The following is a 15,151-nucleotide window of genomic DNA, read 5'->3' as shown; positions in this document are numbered from 1 at the left end:
AAGTTGGAACGTGTATGATATAAATATGCTAGTTCTTCCTATATGCATTCTGTGCGGTTTTGTACTATTATCTCAAATATTATTAAACTTATTAGACCATCTAATTTTTGTGTGTTGAAAGAAAAAGTGAGATGTCATCAATGCGAGTTTTTTAACGGACTCGCGCACCACATTTTCAGATTTTACCGATCAATTACCGATATTTCATTGCCACCATGCGCGTGAATAAGTATATCTAAATGTAGACATAACATTTCTATAAATGTTCAGGGAAGCGACACCAAATTAGAATTGTATTTGTTAGATAGCTTTTTACCTATATAAGTGTTAATTACATACCCCGTATCTGTAGAGGGTGTCCAGTAGACATTCTGTGTGTATTTCCTGAATAACTATATACTATCAGCAAAAATCTGTTGCTTTTTTATTGTCAATGCACAACGTGCAGTATTTATGGCATTTAAATTCTTTGCACTACGGAAAAGCAATATTGCATAAGAAATTTCAATAGTTCAAATTTATTTCCAGTTTTTCCATTAGCAATTGACCAGATAAATTTTCTATTTTTCATAATGTTTTGCTTGAATGCACTGGCGCGAGAAGGAAACCAGAAGCCACGAAGAACACCGAAAACCTAATTGTTTTGCAACTTTTTGTAGATGGTAATTTTGAAAATATTAGTGACAAACGATTCCACTTTAGGTGAGGAATAATGAATATCTAAGAAGTGAAGGTTATTGTAACGAGAACCGACCGGAATTGTTCAACCTTCCTTTAAGCATCAGTCAGACTCCCAGAATACAATATTTACAAGTTTATTTACAACAAATAATACTAATTACAGTCATACCAGCACATAACACACACTCATACAACAGGCTCTCACCATCTAACCTTATCATAACCTTATCATAACCTTATCATAATATATTATGTACAAATGTTTATTTGTTATGGCTGCTTTCCATTGGTCCAATACACAATTCCGAAATAATGTTCAATACCACTGCCCAGTATTGCCAATTTGCCGCTGTCAATGTCACACAAACCAAGGTGAAGGTCACCCAGACCCGCCGGCTGAGGTGGAGGTCACAAAGGCCACGATGACGGTCACACAGACCAGACCTTCCAGTAAAGGTAAAGGTCACACAGACCAAGATGAAGGTCACACAATCAGACTTGCTAGTCAAGGAAGAGGTCACACAGACCGAGGTAAAAGTCACGTAGACTAGGTGAAGGTCACACAGACCCGTCACTGGTGCATGTAGAGGTCACACAGACCCGCTAGTAGTCGTAGAGGCCACACAGACCTTCTGGTAAATGTGGAGGTCACACAGACCCGCCAGTAATCGTAAAGGCCACACAGACCTTCTGGTAAATGTAGAGGTCACACTGGCTAGCGACGATATGGCTTAATGGCATGTGTATCCATCAGTTTCTGGATAGTTCTGTAGTTCTCCATGGGTGGAAAGCTATAATATACGTATGGTACGATATAACACCAATAAACAATTTATATGTTTGCTCTATACAAATCTGTGCTATTTATCTAAATATTCACTATCTCAAAAGGCATACTATATAGCTATATTACAAATACTAAGATAATCATCTCATTTCTAAGCCTTTACGGTAAATAATATCACGTATGCTGACTTAACAACCTAACAATGCTTTACAAAACACACCCGGCCTCATACCCACGCATATACACATGGCCCGTGCACACACATTGCCGTACGCAAGCACACACGCCGGGTGAATTAGTGAATTACACCTAACCATAACTTATAAAACTATAGCAAATACCTATACTTATGAACCCTCATTATAATTAACACTATGACAAGGACATATGAATGTATTTACTTACCGCAAGCTGTATTTCGCGCTCTGAGTTCCAACCCTGCTATCGTTCGCTACCGTTACCTGTGTCCTCTGCTTTCAACTCACACCTGTGCGCATGCGTGACTTACCTTGTGACTCTTTAGACAAAATTAAATGGCGCGAAATCCAAATTACAAACTAAGATACATATAATTATACAATGGCACGTGACAGTTATATATCTTTGCGAGGAACTAATGCCAGCAGTTACGAAAACGATTTTCAAAACATGTCTTTTAAACGTTGACTCAAGCCTATTGTGGTCTCGTTCACTGTATCACGAATTCTGCCGTTTTATTATAAATACTCGTGGTCATTAATGCTACCGCAAACAACCATATGATACAGTAAAGTTACATTCTTGAAGATTCTTATATGTAATGAAATATTTCTATCACCACCCGAGTAGGATAAAAGCAAGAATAAAAATCTCACATATTTTTTTTTCTATTTTTTTAATCTTGTCTTTATCAGTTAATTAAGGCCAAAGATAACAGGTTGACTGAAAGATAACTTTTATTTATCACTGCCACAACTATAGTGTATATAAATTGTATGTTATAAGGGAGTGGGACGACTGGTTTGCCCGTTGTCAGTATAATGTATGGTTTGTTGTCTAGTGTCTCTGGCGGCATGCGGAAGAGAGATAACACTATAAACAGGATAAGACTTACCACTTTTGCTATGAGTACAGCACAAGTATACTGCAGCTTCCTTAAAACAGTCACACATAGCGATACAAGTAGCCTACAGATGAGGCCGTTCTAAATGAAACCACATCAACAAACCAATCAATATAAATTATCGTCCTCTATCTGATCAAGTCGACAGCAATCTGTCTACGTAAACCAGTCATTTTCCCAACTGTCGACCAAAAACGTAGCCTTGTTTAGTTCATTAATCAACTACCACAATACAAATGGTCGACACTAAGCCCTGTTTGTTTTTTATGGAAACCACCTCATAAACTGTCCACCAAAAATCGGTCATTTTTCCATTTACATATTAATATTAAACCAAATCCATCAAACTGGCGATTGAAAGCAATATCATTTTCGTAAAAATATCATTTTCGTAAAATCGATCAAAGCAACAACCGACAGTCTACACCGAGGTTTTTGTCATTTCCTCTCTATCAAGGCCTACATTATCAATGTCGTTTAAAAACCTAGCCTCTTTCAATCCATCTATCAAAGTCACCACATGGTTACTGACTGAACAGTATCCCTATTGTTTTGTCATCTGGTAAGATTACAAGATATTGGTGTCAGGGAAAAGCGTTAGAAATTGAGCCACGATGACCACCTTTCTTGGTTAGGGAAAAGGGCCTTTTGTGGTAAACAGTAATTTTCGTGAAACGTTGGACACTGTTTGTTTGGTGGCATCTATGTACGTAAGCATGGATATTATATAGATTATCACCATGTATATAACTTATTCCGGATACAAAGAAAGATCATATTAATATACAAAATGGTGTTTAATAAAGATTAAACTTAACTGATGTAATGACCCCATACAAGTTATTAAATGGATCATTAATGCTACTTATCATGGCTGCTACATCTATGGTTTAAAATGTATTCATGAATCGAACTGTCCTAAACATGCAAGTATTCTAAGAAAATCATGAGGGATATTTACATAAAAATGTTGCTAATACAACACAATACAAAATTAATTATGATGGTACATATACTAAAAACAACACAGAACTACATAAATATCATCATTAACTTTATTTTAACGCCATGGACATGTATTAGTTTATAACCTTGACTTAATTTTACATTTAAATAAATCAATTACCTTCTACAAATTAACTGAAATGCAGTTAATCATTTAAAGGTCTGTTATCACGAAAAATCTACACTTTATGGTACGTAATCCGTAGGTAATAAATGTAGTTCCGGGTAAGGTGAATAGTCCACCTTATGTAGCTAATATAAATATAGCCGTCTACATGGTAGTGTAGCCAGGTATTTGTATCCTAGGGAAGACAATTACAGTTTCAGTTTACAGCCGAACGCTAAAGCATTGCGACGCTTGACAACCTACATTGCAATAAGAAGGTAAGTCGCTCTTTTCAGGAATAGTCTACTTTATTTTAACAGTATATTAACACGTTGGTAGAGTACATCGTAGATGATTCGTTAAAAAGCATCCATGCGTGTTTTATACATGTTCAGATGTTCGTTAATGGATTTGATTCATCCAAGAGGAATCTCACTCTATAGCTTTAAATATAAAATATTAACGAATTTTTATACTGAATTTCATTATAGAAACTGTTCCTCTGTAAAACATATCTGTTGTATATCTTACACAATACACAATTTAATATCAATCCATTTTTTAACATTACACTATTGCCTAATCACCGATGGCATTTCTTGTACAGTTTCTATGCTAATATGCACTTAACCATTTTTATTCTCATTAGAAAGAAACCGGATGAAGTACGTTTCATAAGGGATGTTAATATAGATCTTAATGTAGCAAAGGACGGGCTATATGTTATGTGATGTGAGGGTGTGTTAGTGTGTGTGTGATTGTCTGTATGTTTAAGAAGGTTGTAGTACGTTAAACTCTTCCCATCTTATATTGCTGCCTCATTGAAATACACGTGTGCTAACAAAGACATCGAACAGCACACCCAAACAGGTCACATTAAACTGATATGCTGATGTCGTTACATCGAGTGTTATGTAGAAGACACAACTGTCATTCTTACAGACTATAGAGTATCTTGCATTGGCTAGAGGACAGAACAACGAGCCTTTCAGTGTAAACAAAGCAGAAATTTCATGAACTAAAAGCGTTAAAAGCAACAAAAAAGTATCATTGATCATACCCAAAAAATATCATTCAATACATAAATTTCAAATCCAAAGGAAATAAAAGACCCTGTTCAATGATATCCTGAAATGTGAATTGTCATGCATTTTAAGCAAAAACGTCAATTTCATATTTGACTTAACTCTAGTTCAAAGAATTCAACACTCGTATGCCACCCAAGGAAGCATTGTTAATTCACAAGAAGACTTTGTATGCCAGTGAAAGATTTGTATATAACATATACCAGGCTGGGCTCTGAAACGTTTGTGGTACTGTTATGATAGTAGTAATGAATTTTGTTTGATTGTTTGATTAAATTAACTCCCTACTAACAATCAGGGTCATCTAAGGATGGCCTCCCATGTATGTGGTGTGTTGCGTGTATGAAGTGTGTGGTGCTTGTTTTAGGAGACAGCGGTATATTGTGTCTTCTTGTATTGTGAAACTGTTGCCCTTTTTATAGTGCAATATCACTGAAGCATGTCGCCGAAGACCCCAAGTAACACACCCCACCCGGTCACATTATGATGACAGTCGTCCCACTACCTTAATGCTGAACGCTAAGCAGGAGTAGAAACTACCATTTTTATAGATTATGGTGTGTATCGGCCAAGGGACAGAACCGAGAGTCTACTTCACAGGGGCGAACGCTCAACCGAAGGCAAAAAAAACGTGAGGTGGTGTCAAGGGAGACGTTAGGTAGAAGAAAGTTAGTTATGAAGAAGAGAAAATATTGGATCTTAAATCTAGTCGCCTTTTACGATCATGAAATAGGGGCAACCGGTACGATTCTAACGTTCTACCTGCAAGGACAGTAATGAGATGAAGAGTTGGTGTACATTTTATATGTTCGTTCCTTTGTTTTACATTTGATTTAATATCCATCTACAACGATTTCTGGACCCATAGAAACTTGTGTCAATCATCTAACTTGGAGTAATTTCTACATTATCTCTTAACAAAACACCACACGTATAGTTACTATAAATAACGTGACTGACCACCCTAGTGATGCCCAGCGGTGTTATAAGGAGACATTAAGTAAAAGTGACCATGACCTTGACCAAACCTACCGAACAAACAATAACAATAATCTTGTAGTCCATCTTGTTCACCAGACCACATCAAATTTCCTCCTTGTCCGCGTTTTTGGACGGACAGACCTGGTCAATTTAAAATTGTTTACAGGATCGACTGTAATCCGATTTTAATATACGTATAAAAAGCATCAAATTAAATTTCATCCACTTTCAATTGAAATACAATTCATCAATCAATAAAAAAATGTCAATTAAACATAGACTGTTCACTATAAATGTGTATTTCGGGTGTTAATTACAACAAAGGCGATTTGTCTTTATAATGGTTGCGCTGAGATATTCTCCATGACCTTCCAAAGGGAAATGGCCTTGCACGTGTGTTACTATTGAACATCCTTTATATATTTTTAAATATTGCATGGATTACTATCACTCCCGTTATACATCCATCCCTGGACTGTCTTGATCATAGCAAAATCTAAAGAAATTTCAATATAAATACACTATCCAATCACAGGCCTACAGAAAAACGTAATCTGAAGATTACCGAGTGTCGCCCAACATTAGGGCATACTGTATACCGTTTTCGATTCTTTTTATCTACATCAAAGGACAAAACTATATGTTTCATCTGCACACTGATCATTCCGAATAGCTATGACATAGTCCAGACACTTCCTTGAAAGATTTACAGAGAGCAAATGACCAACATCAAAGTTATACAGACTACAATGCATTTATTAGATTCATTTAAGATATACAAAACTACTTATCTCATCTGTTGTGGCACAGAGCCTTTAGTTTTGCTATGACTTAACCCCAGGGTGAATGTAGCGACAGTGATAGTAACCCTAGTAATATCGAGGATGATTTTCATCAACGTGGAACATTATACCATTACTCACATTGAGTGTTTCTATTCCACTATCCATAATGTTTCACGTTCTGTTTTGTCTCGTACAATATCCTTGGCATTACTATGTATAAGTGATTCTAAGAGACTGCTAACGCGTATATCTTAATCATTATTTTGATATTTCATAATGATCACAGGTTTATACGTATGCTCTAAGGCTGTTGAAAGAATATTGCTTATATAAATGTATATTATCTATATCTAGATACAGTTTCTAGTTTAGGATTCTGCTCTAGTATATTGGCCATTTTGGGCGTACGAGTGGCTATCACTGACAACACATGTACAGGTTGTGTGTGTGTGTGTGTGTGTGCGTGTTGCATTACCAATTGATGTTGTTGTCGTGATATGACATGAAATAAGTCGGGTGCCATTTTGAATAATGAGGCTATAAAGTGGAGGGGTAATCTCCATTTTGAGTCATAATACGTAAACAGACAACATATTTCCAATACAAATGTTGTTGTTTTCCGACACAAAAGAACAGTGGGATAGGTTTGGGAGTGTTGGTAAGTGTGTGGGGGGCTTATTTTGCATTTAATATGCACTTAATATGTTGTTGAGATTTTTGCCTACAAGGCAAAGTGCATGCCATAACGATCATGGACTAACCTACAATAAAAGAGATATACTAGTGTCGGGGAGCAGTAGAATTGTGTTTTCAAAAACCACCAAAATGAACTATCTAGTATTTCATGACATTTCTAATACATTAGATTTCCTTTTATATTACATTAGATTATATAGGCCTACATGATTCTGATTTTGTTTTTTTTCAAATGCATTTCTAGATGAGAGTTGATTTGCTGAGCTTGGCCTTCATGTGTGGGGTCATTTTGCAGTACGGACAGACAGCAGCTACAAGGGTTCGCAGGGATAAAGGCGGTAAAGGGTGCAAAAGTCGAGGTGGCAGAAACGAAATCTGGAACTCCAACAAATACAAATACTGCAGCTACGACCACGTCCTCTCCAACATGTTTTACAGAGAAAGGGAAATTTTGAATAGTCCAGTGATAAATCGTGAAATAGCTAAACTGGAAAAATACAAAGTGTGGAATGTAACCGATGACCCGAACATCCTTCCTACGCGACAACTACAAGATTACCTTGAGCAGAATCTTAGACACAAACGGTCCACCAGCTCTTGTTGTGAAACGCGAGTATCTTTTTTATAAATACTAAAGTTATCAAATTCTTGGCGGCTTATTCATTAACTATATTTATTTTTCTCATTCTTTATACGTATTTCTTTCTTTCTATTTATTAATTTGTTTATTGCAATCTGCTAATTCATTATTATGCTGATTGCTTATTCCATCGTCCATCTTATTCAGCACTTCAAGTTTGAGACTTTATCCGAATTTGACCTAGATTTCTATGTCGGTTGTCACCGAGAGGTAAGGGACGCTCAGTCGTCTGAATCACCTGGAACCTTCCATTCACGTTTTCTCGTGAATCTCAGAAAAATCTAAGATTAATGTACAAGTGATTGGTATTCGTTTTGGTAAATGATTAGATTCACGTTAAGACTACCACTAGCGCGATCTTAATCAGTATGGGAATCTATCTCGGTTAACAAAATGGATAACAACACATTAAACATTGTAAAGTTTTGATTACACAGTGCCGAAACAGGTTGGAGTGTATATATTTTTTTCATTATATTCAAATACAATGTAAAAAGTAACAGAATCCATAGTTATATTCGATTATTCGGAACTGTTTAAGTATACATCGATATATATGAGCAATTTCCATTTTACATCATTATCTGGTACATACGATCTTTTAATAACTTTCTTTCTTTTTATTTAGAACATGGACGTGCATTTCTCCCGAGCAAGTTTCATATGGCGGAACGACATACGATGTCTACCAGCCTGCAGACGGATATCAGTTGCTGTTTCTTGGTCAATGTGGGTATGTAGATTGTACATCTTGGTAGACAACCGAAATATGGTACCATTTCATGCTACATCAATGCCACTCTATACGTCTCCAGACATACAATGAAGCCGACTACATTCGAATTACCTGCGAATTTTCGAGAAATATATATTGGATATACAGGGTATATAATCAGAACATCATCATGAATTTTGTCGAGATTTCTGTGTGTGTTTGTACACATGGCAAATTAAAGCAAACCTTCAAAAGAGAAGCTTTAAATTTTGGCATTTACAAATGAAATATTATTTGTACACAATACGGTATTGAAAACAAGGTACCACAGTATAATTAAAAATATAGTACGCACCCCATAAAAGTATATATTTTGATGTCCTAGATAGTTTCTGCTTTGAAAGAAAACATCGAAAATTGGAAGTCCCCACTAGTAAAAGATCAAACTAGAACACTAGCAAGATATATATCTGGAAAGTATCATTGGGCTTAGTTTAACTTTATTCCCATCATGGCATGGTAACAGAAAAATATCGAAAATAGTAGGATCAAATAGCAAAAGGGGCATCTAGGGCAAGGATAACAAACTCAAATGGCTGAAAACTGTTGAAGCAAGTTTGCAACAAATTTAAGGCAATTTTTTGCCCGTAAGCAGCTACTGTTTGCGGGAAACTTTTATTTTTCATACGTAATGTTAACTTGTAGCAAGCTAGAACGAATATACGTACCCTGCCTACTATACCTTTCGGTCTAAAGATGACACTAGTATCTGTCTAGAAGTCTTTTGAGCTACAATATTAAATTGCAGCTAGCCGCAAGCTCGCGGCAAAAAGTTGCAGAAAATTATAATTAGGGGTAGGGTTGCAGCAAACTACAAAAAACTGCATGAGTTTGTCGCAATCTTGCATCGACCAGTATTTCTGTAAAAGATGTCATATAGTAGTTCTAGGCATTTGAGGGATAAACATATAGAATTTTTTGATAATTTTACCCCTGTTACCTAGAATTAATTGACACCAACATGTCTACATATTAATTCATAGCGGCAAATACCAAACAGTAGGCCTCTATATCTCTTGTTAATTGAGAAGTGGTATCTTGACCTCTTGGTCATTTTTCAGATTTCTGCTACATGTATTTGAGAATAATGACCATGGATACATATAAATGATGATTTATCAAGGTCACTGATTTAAGCAAACTAGTGAAAATATGTGGCTTCGATATGTGTATATTTATGTGTAATATCTATACTTTACAGGGCTGGGGAGACATGTGACTTCGGTACATGTGCGTTTATGTGTAATATATATATACTTTACAGGGCCGGGGAGACATGTGACTTCTGTACATGTGCGTTTATGTGTAATATATATATACTTTACAGGGCCGGGGAGACATGTGACTTCGGTACATGTGCGTTTATGTGTAATATATATATACTTTACAGGGCCGGGGAGACATGTGACTTCGGTACATGTGCGTTTATGTGTAATATATATATACTTTACAGGGCCGGGGAGACATGTGACTTCTGTACATGTGCGTTTATGTGTAATATATATATTTAAGGGCCGGGAGACATGTTTTGTACATGGGTTTATGTGTTATATATATACTTTACAGGGCCGGGGAGACATGTGACTTCTGTACATGTGCGTTTATGTGTAATATATATATACTTTACAGGGCCGGGGAGACATGTGACTTCTGTACATGTGCGTTTATGTGTAATATATATATACTTTACAGGGCCGGGGAGACATGTGACTTCTGTACATGTGCGTTTATGTGTAATATATATATGCGTTTATGTGTAATATATATATACTTTACAGGGCCGGGGAGACATGTGACTTCTGTACATGTGCGTTTATGTGTAATATATACATGTGACTTCTGTACATGTACGTTTATATGTAATATATATATATACTTTACAGGGCCGGGGAGACATGTGACTTCTGTACATGTGCGTTTATGTGTTATATCTATACTTTGCAGGGCCGGGGAGACATGTGACTTCGGTAAATGTGTAGAAGAGGATAACTACCACACTTGGATTATCATCATTGCTCATGATGTCGCCTATGATCCGCCAATCCTCTTCGTCCCTATACAATTCAATAACTTCTGCTACTGTGCTACAATATGATGAAATCCAAATCATAACATATATATTGTAGTAAAGACGTTCTATATCATCATTTAATCATATTCTCTTTATGCTCCATTATTTTCTTTTTTCATATCATAGCCACAATAAGTAAACTGTAAATAAGCGTGAAATCTCTATCAACGTACATTCAGGGATCCAAAGTTTTACGTATCTGTAAATGAAATCGGTATTTTTAAGTCTACGCAAATTTTGTAACAGTTTGAAAGGCTAAATATCGAAGAAATTAAAAGCACCAACACTTAGGATGCGTTTTTGAAGTTGAAGAGTGTGTTCTTTATACACTGAAGGTTGATTTCAACTACAATACTATCTCATCATGCCATTACAAACCATGGCCAAGTTTTACGAATATTTCTTTACTTAAACTCCCACAAAGCAAAGCGTTACAGAAGAAAAAGTCTCAAGTTGGGGAATCTTCCTTAAAAGTCTGCAATGTTTCCAATGGAAAATTTAAAGTTAAGGATGGGCCCTGTATATTTTTAAAATAGAAAGTGTATAATATATGTACTATCTTAGTCTATAGTTTGATCATCAGACATGAAAATAATTTAGATTTACATGCATATAGAAAATGGAAGATTATAACTTTCCACGACTTCAGAGGTGTTTCTTTTGGGTAACAATAAAGAACCTAGATGTATGGAGGACAAACTGATAAGACCCTTCCATACGAGAGTGTGAAGGATAGGAATATTCTATTTGAGGTGCTACTACAAAATAAGTAAACCTGGAGGTTTTTACCTATCTTAGGGAGGAACATCTCTCCCTGTCCTTTACACCAAGCATTTGAAAGTGTATTTTCTCTCATACCACATTCTCTATGAGAATTGATATTCTTATAATATTATGTTTTCTGAACCCAAGTTTGGAATTTGTGTACATCATTTTAATTACATCGTTATGCTTGTCATATAACATGATGTCACAATAAGGTTTTCTTATTTGTACCCAGATGCTTGTGCAATACACATGTGTATGCAATACACATGTGTATTATGCATAGAGTCACTGTTCCCCCGGATAGGCCTATCTAACACAGGAAGATGTGACAGAAAATGATCTTAAATTTATTGTACATGGACCACAGGGCCCTGTGCCTGGACAATACATTGCATGTAATTAGCCTGTTGTCCTTTAAGTAACTTAAAGTGAACAGTCGGGCAAGGAAAGTTAAAACTGGTAAAAATGATGTGAATGTATCCAATATAATTGCTTATGGAATAGAAAAATAAAATCTCCCGTCAAAACCTCTCTGCATGCGAAGAAATTAATTTATGGTTTAGGAATCCTAAAACGTCCTCCCGACTGACTATGTCCGTGGTTACATTTCCACGCAGCCTCGCTTTCAAAGAGTTATTTCAATGGTCAGAACTGAGCAACGTAAGCAGAACTTGACCGTCGTTCTAATATGTGAGAACATTTGGAAGGCTTATGAACGCATTTAGACTTGTTTTCTTTGCTCGACTATTCACTTTAATAAATTTATATCAAAAATTGCATTTGTTTTATGTATTTGTGGAAATAACCTAATTCATGCGTCTTGATAAAATAGCACATTGATTTGGTAAATTTATTATTTTATAAAACTTTTTGCGTTTTGTAAAATGTACAGTGATGTTTTGTTTTACTATTGTGATTTTGTTCTAAATGTGTTATGTTGAAAATGTCTGTAATTCTTCTATTATGCAGTATCATATTTGAAATAGATATAAATTGAAATTGAAGTTGTTAAAGATTTTTCACTATCAAAAACAGGAACAGACAATTTACTATTTTTCTTCAGTTACTGACTTTACACCAATTATTGTTCAAATGATGGATATCATATAATTTACGAGATATAGAAGCCCAACTTCGTTAATGTATATGTAGCCTTACCAAAAACCCTTTATTATTGTTCTCACAAGTAAAGGCGAAGTGGTAGAAAGTTGAGACACTATTTCCAGTTGACCACCAGTTATATCATTGCTGTATGGGAGTCAAATGTCTGTGATTTTTGATAAAGTGATAAATTAAAGAGGGAACTTAAAAATCTTGATTTAATGTACTTTTAAGCACAAAACTAAATTTTGTTCTTTTAATTGGAAATAAGGTAAATGTACAATTACCCTTTGTGTCATCCTCGATACTACAGGGGTTACTTTCAATGTCACTATATCCACCCTTGGACAATCTCATAATAAAACTGAGCTCATGAAGGCAGTTCAGGAGAAGAGACATTTTTAAACAAGAGGCCCATGGGCCTTAACGGTCATCTGACTGATTGCACAAAACAACAAAGTCACAGTATAAAGTATTGGTTAACAATTAATATAAACAATACAAGGAACTCCTTAGTTGAATATGTAAGTTTCTGAAAAAGGTAAATGTCGTTTGTTGAACAAACTTGGTAGCCCTTCATCCATTTATGGTTGTAACCCATTCACGGATTAATATAAGGAGGAGTCAGATTTTAAAGCCAAATTTCAGCAAAGCTTCCATTTTAGACATCCGCCATACTATCCCCATGGGTCTTTGCTTGGACTTTTATAAAATATGATTGTCCTCACCTAAAGTTCCCCTTTCTGGATCAATTAAAACCCCTATAGACCAATTTTCCTTGAGATTAGAGACTGAAACCTGAAAACAGGAAGTGGGCCAGCGGCCATCTTTGAATACCAAAATCTTTACGAAAATGTTTGCATGTTGTTCGGCATCAATTTAAACCCCTATAGACCAATTTTCATTGAGATCAGAGACCGAAATCTGAAAACAGGAAGTGGGCCAGCTAAAATTAAGAAAATTTGCCCTTTTGGGGCCCCACACCTCAGCCCCTTGGGGTCGGACAAGACTCATTTATATAAAATACGATTGTCCTTCCCAAATGATGTTTCACACCAAATATGGATGAAATTCATCCAAGGATAAAGGAGGAGTAGGATTTAAAAGCTTAAATAAAGAAAATTTCCCCTTTCGGGGCCCCATCCCTCAGCCCCTCGGGGTCGGACCAGGCTCATTTATATAAAATATGATTGTCCTTCCCCAATGATGTTTCACACCAAATATGGATGAAATCCATCTAAGGATGCAGGAGGAGTAGGATTTAAAAGCTTAAATAAAGAAAATTTCCCCTTTCGGGGCCCCACCCCTCAGCCCCTAGGGGTCAGACCAGGCTCATTTATATAAAATATCATGATTGTCCATCCCCAATGATATTTTACACCAATTCGCAAATATATAGATGAAATCCGTTCGAGGATGAAGGAGGAGTAGGATTTTAAAGCTAAAATTAAGAAAATTTGCCCTTTTTTGGGCCCCATCCCTCAGCCCCTAGGGGTCAGACCAGGCTCATTTATATAAAATATGATTGTCCTTCCCCAATGATGTTTCACACCAAATATGGATAAACTCCATCTAAGGATGCAGAGGAGTAGGATTTTAAGGAAAAATTAAGAAAATCTGCCCTTTTGGGGCCCCATCCCTCAGCCCCTAGGATTCGGACCAGGCTCATTTATATAAAATATGATTGTCCTTCCCCAATGATATTTTACACCAAATATAGATGAAATCCGTTCAAGGATGAAGGAGGAGTAGGATTTTAAAGCTAAAATTAAGAAAATTTGCCCTTTTTTGGGCCCCATCCCTCAGCCCCTAGGGGTCAGACCAGGCTCATTTATATAAAATATGATTGTCCTTCCCCAATGATGTTTCACACAAAATATGGATGAAATCTATCCAAGGATGAAAGAGGAGTAGGATTTTAAAGCATAAATTAAGAAAATTTGCCCTTTTGGGGCCCCACCCCACAGCCCCTAGGGGTCGGACCAGGCTCATTTATACAAATATGATTGTTCTTCCCCAATGATGTTTCACACCAAATATGGATGTAATCCGCTAAAGGGTTAAGGAGGAGTAGGCTTTTGTATGAATAGTCTTACGCACGACGCACGGTGGACGGCGCACGGCGCACGACGACGGACGAAACATGATGACAATAGGTCATCCTGACCTTCGGTCAGATGACCTAAAAAGTTACCGAGAGTGATGGCCAACTTCAAAGTCACACAGTCAACCAAAGTGTACTGTTATTCAATTCTTTTACTGTATGTCAAAGGACCAAACAATTTTGCTACAACATATACCAGGGGTGGATATTAAGACAGTGATAGTAACCCCTGGAGTATCCAGAATGCCTTATTATAGAGTCAAGTCTTTGTATACTTTATAGTGGAAAAACATATGACAAAATGCTTTCTCTTTCCACCCAATGGCAACAGTGCTGCAATATTCAAAAATCAGTTTTGGTATTTATATGTATGCGTGTACATGTATATCATATGTATATTTGATGATAATCTATTGCCTTGACATAAGCTCATGGCCCAAAATGAAAATTACAAGAAAAATATA

At 36.2% G+C, this 15,151-nt stretch overlaps 1 protein-coding gene and 1 long non-coding RNA gene across 2 annotated transcripts; one reads left to right on the top strand and one right to left on the bottom strand.

The window, feature by feature from the left end:
- Nucleotides 1-799: 799 nt before the first annotated feature.
- Nucleotides 800-1,983, bottom strand: LOC138333245 (uncharacterized). The gene is made up of 2 exons (XR_011209968.1): nucleotides 1,874-1,983; nucleotides 800-1,472 (listed from the first exon to the last, which is right to left on the bottom strand). It is a non-coding gene; the product is annotated as an uncharacterized lncRNA (long non-coding RNA).
- Nucleotides 1,984-3,810: 1,827 nt separating this feature from the next.
- On the top strand, nucleotides 3,811-15,149 carry LOC138333244 (uncharacterized). The gene is made up of 4 exons (XM_069281504.1): nucleotides 3,811-3,959; nucleotides 7,473-7,837; nucleotides 8,497-8,601; nucleotides 10,588-15,149. Exons 2-4 carry the CDS (start codon nucleotides 7,473-7,475, stop codon nucleotides 10,736-10,738), a joined length of 621 nt encoding a protein of 206 aa, XP_069137605.1. The 5' UTR covers nucleotides 3,811-3,959; the 3' UTR covers nucleotides 10,739-15,149.
- Nucleotides 15,150-15,151: the final 2 nt, after the last annotated feature.

This window comes from Argopecten irradians, chromosome 10 (genome assembly GCF_041381155.1).
Source record: "Argopecten irradians isolate NY chromosome 10, Ai_NY, whole genome shotgun sequence".
In the NCBI taxonomy this organism is placed as follows: Eukaryota; Metazoa; Mollusca; class Bivalvia; order Pectinida; family Pectinidae; genus Argopecten; species Argopecten irradians.
Note: the sequence above shows the minus strand (reverse complement) of the source record. Positions and strands in the feature narration are given on the sequence as shown.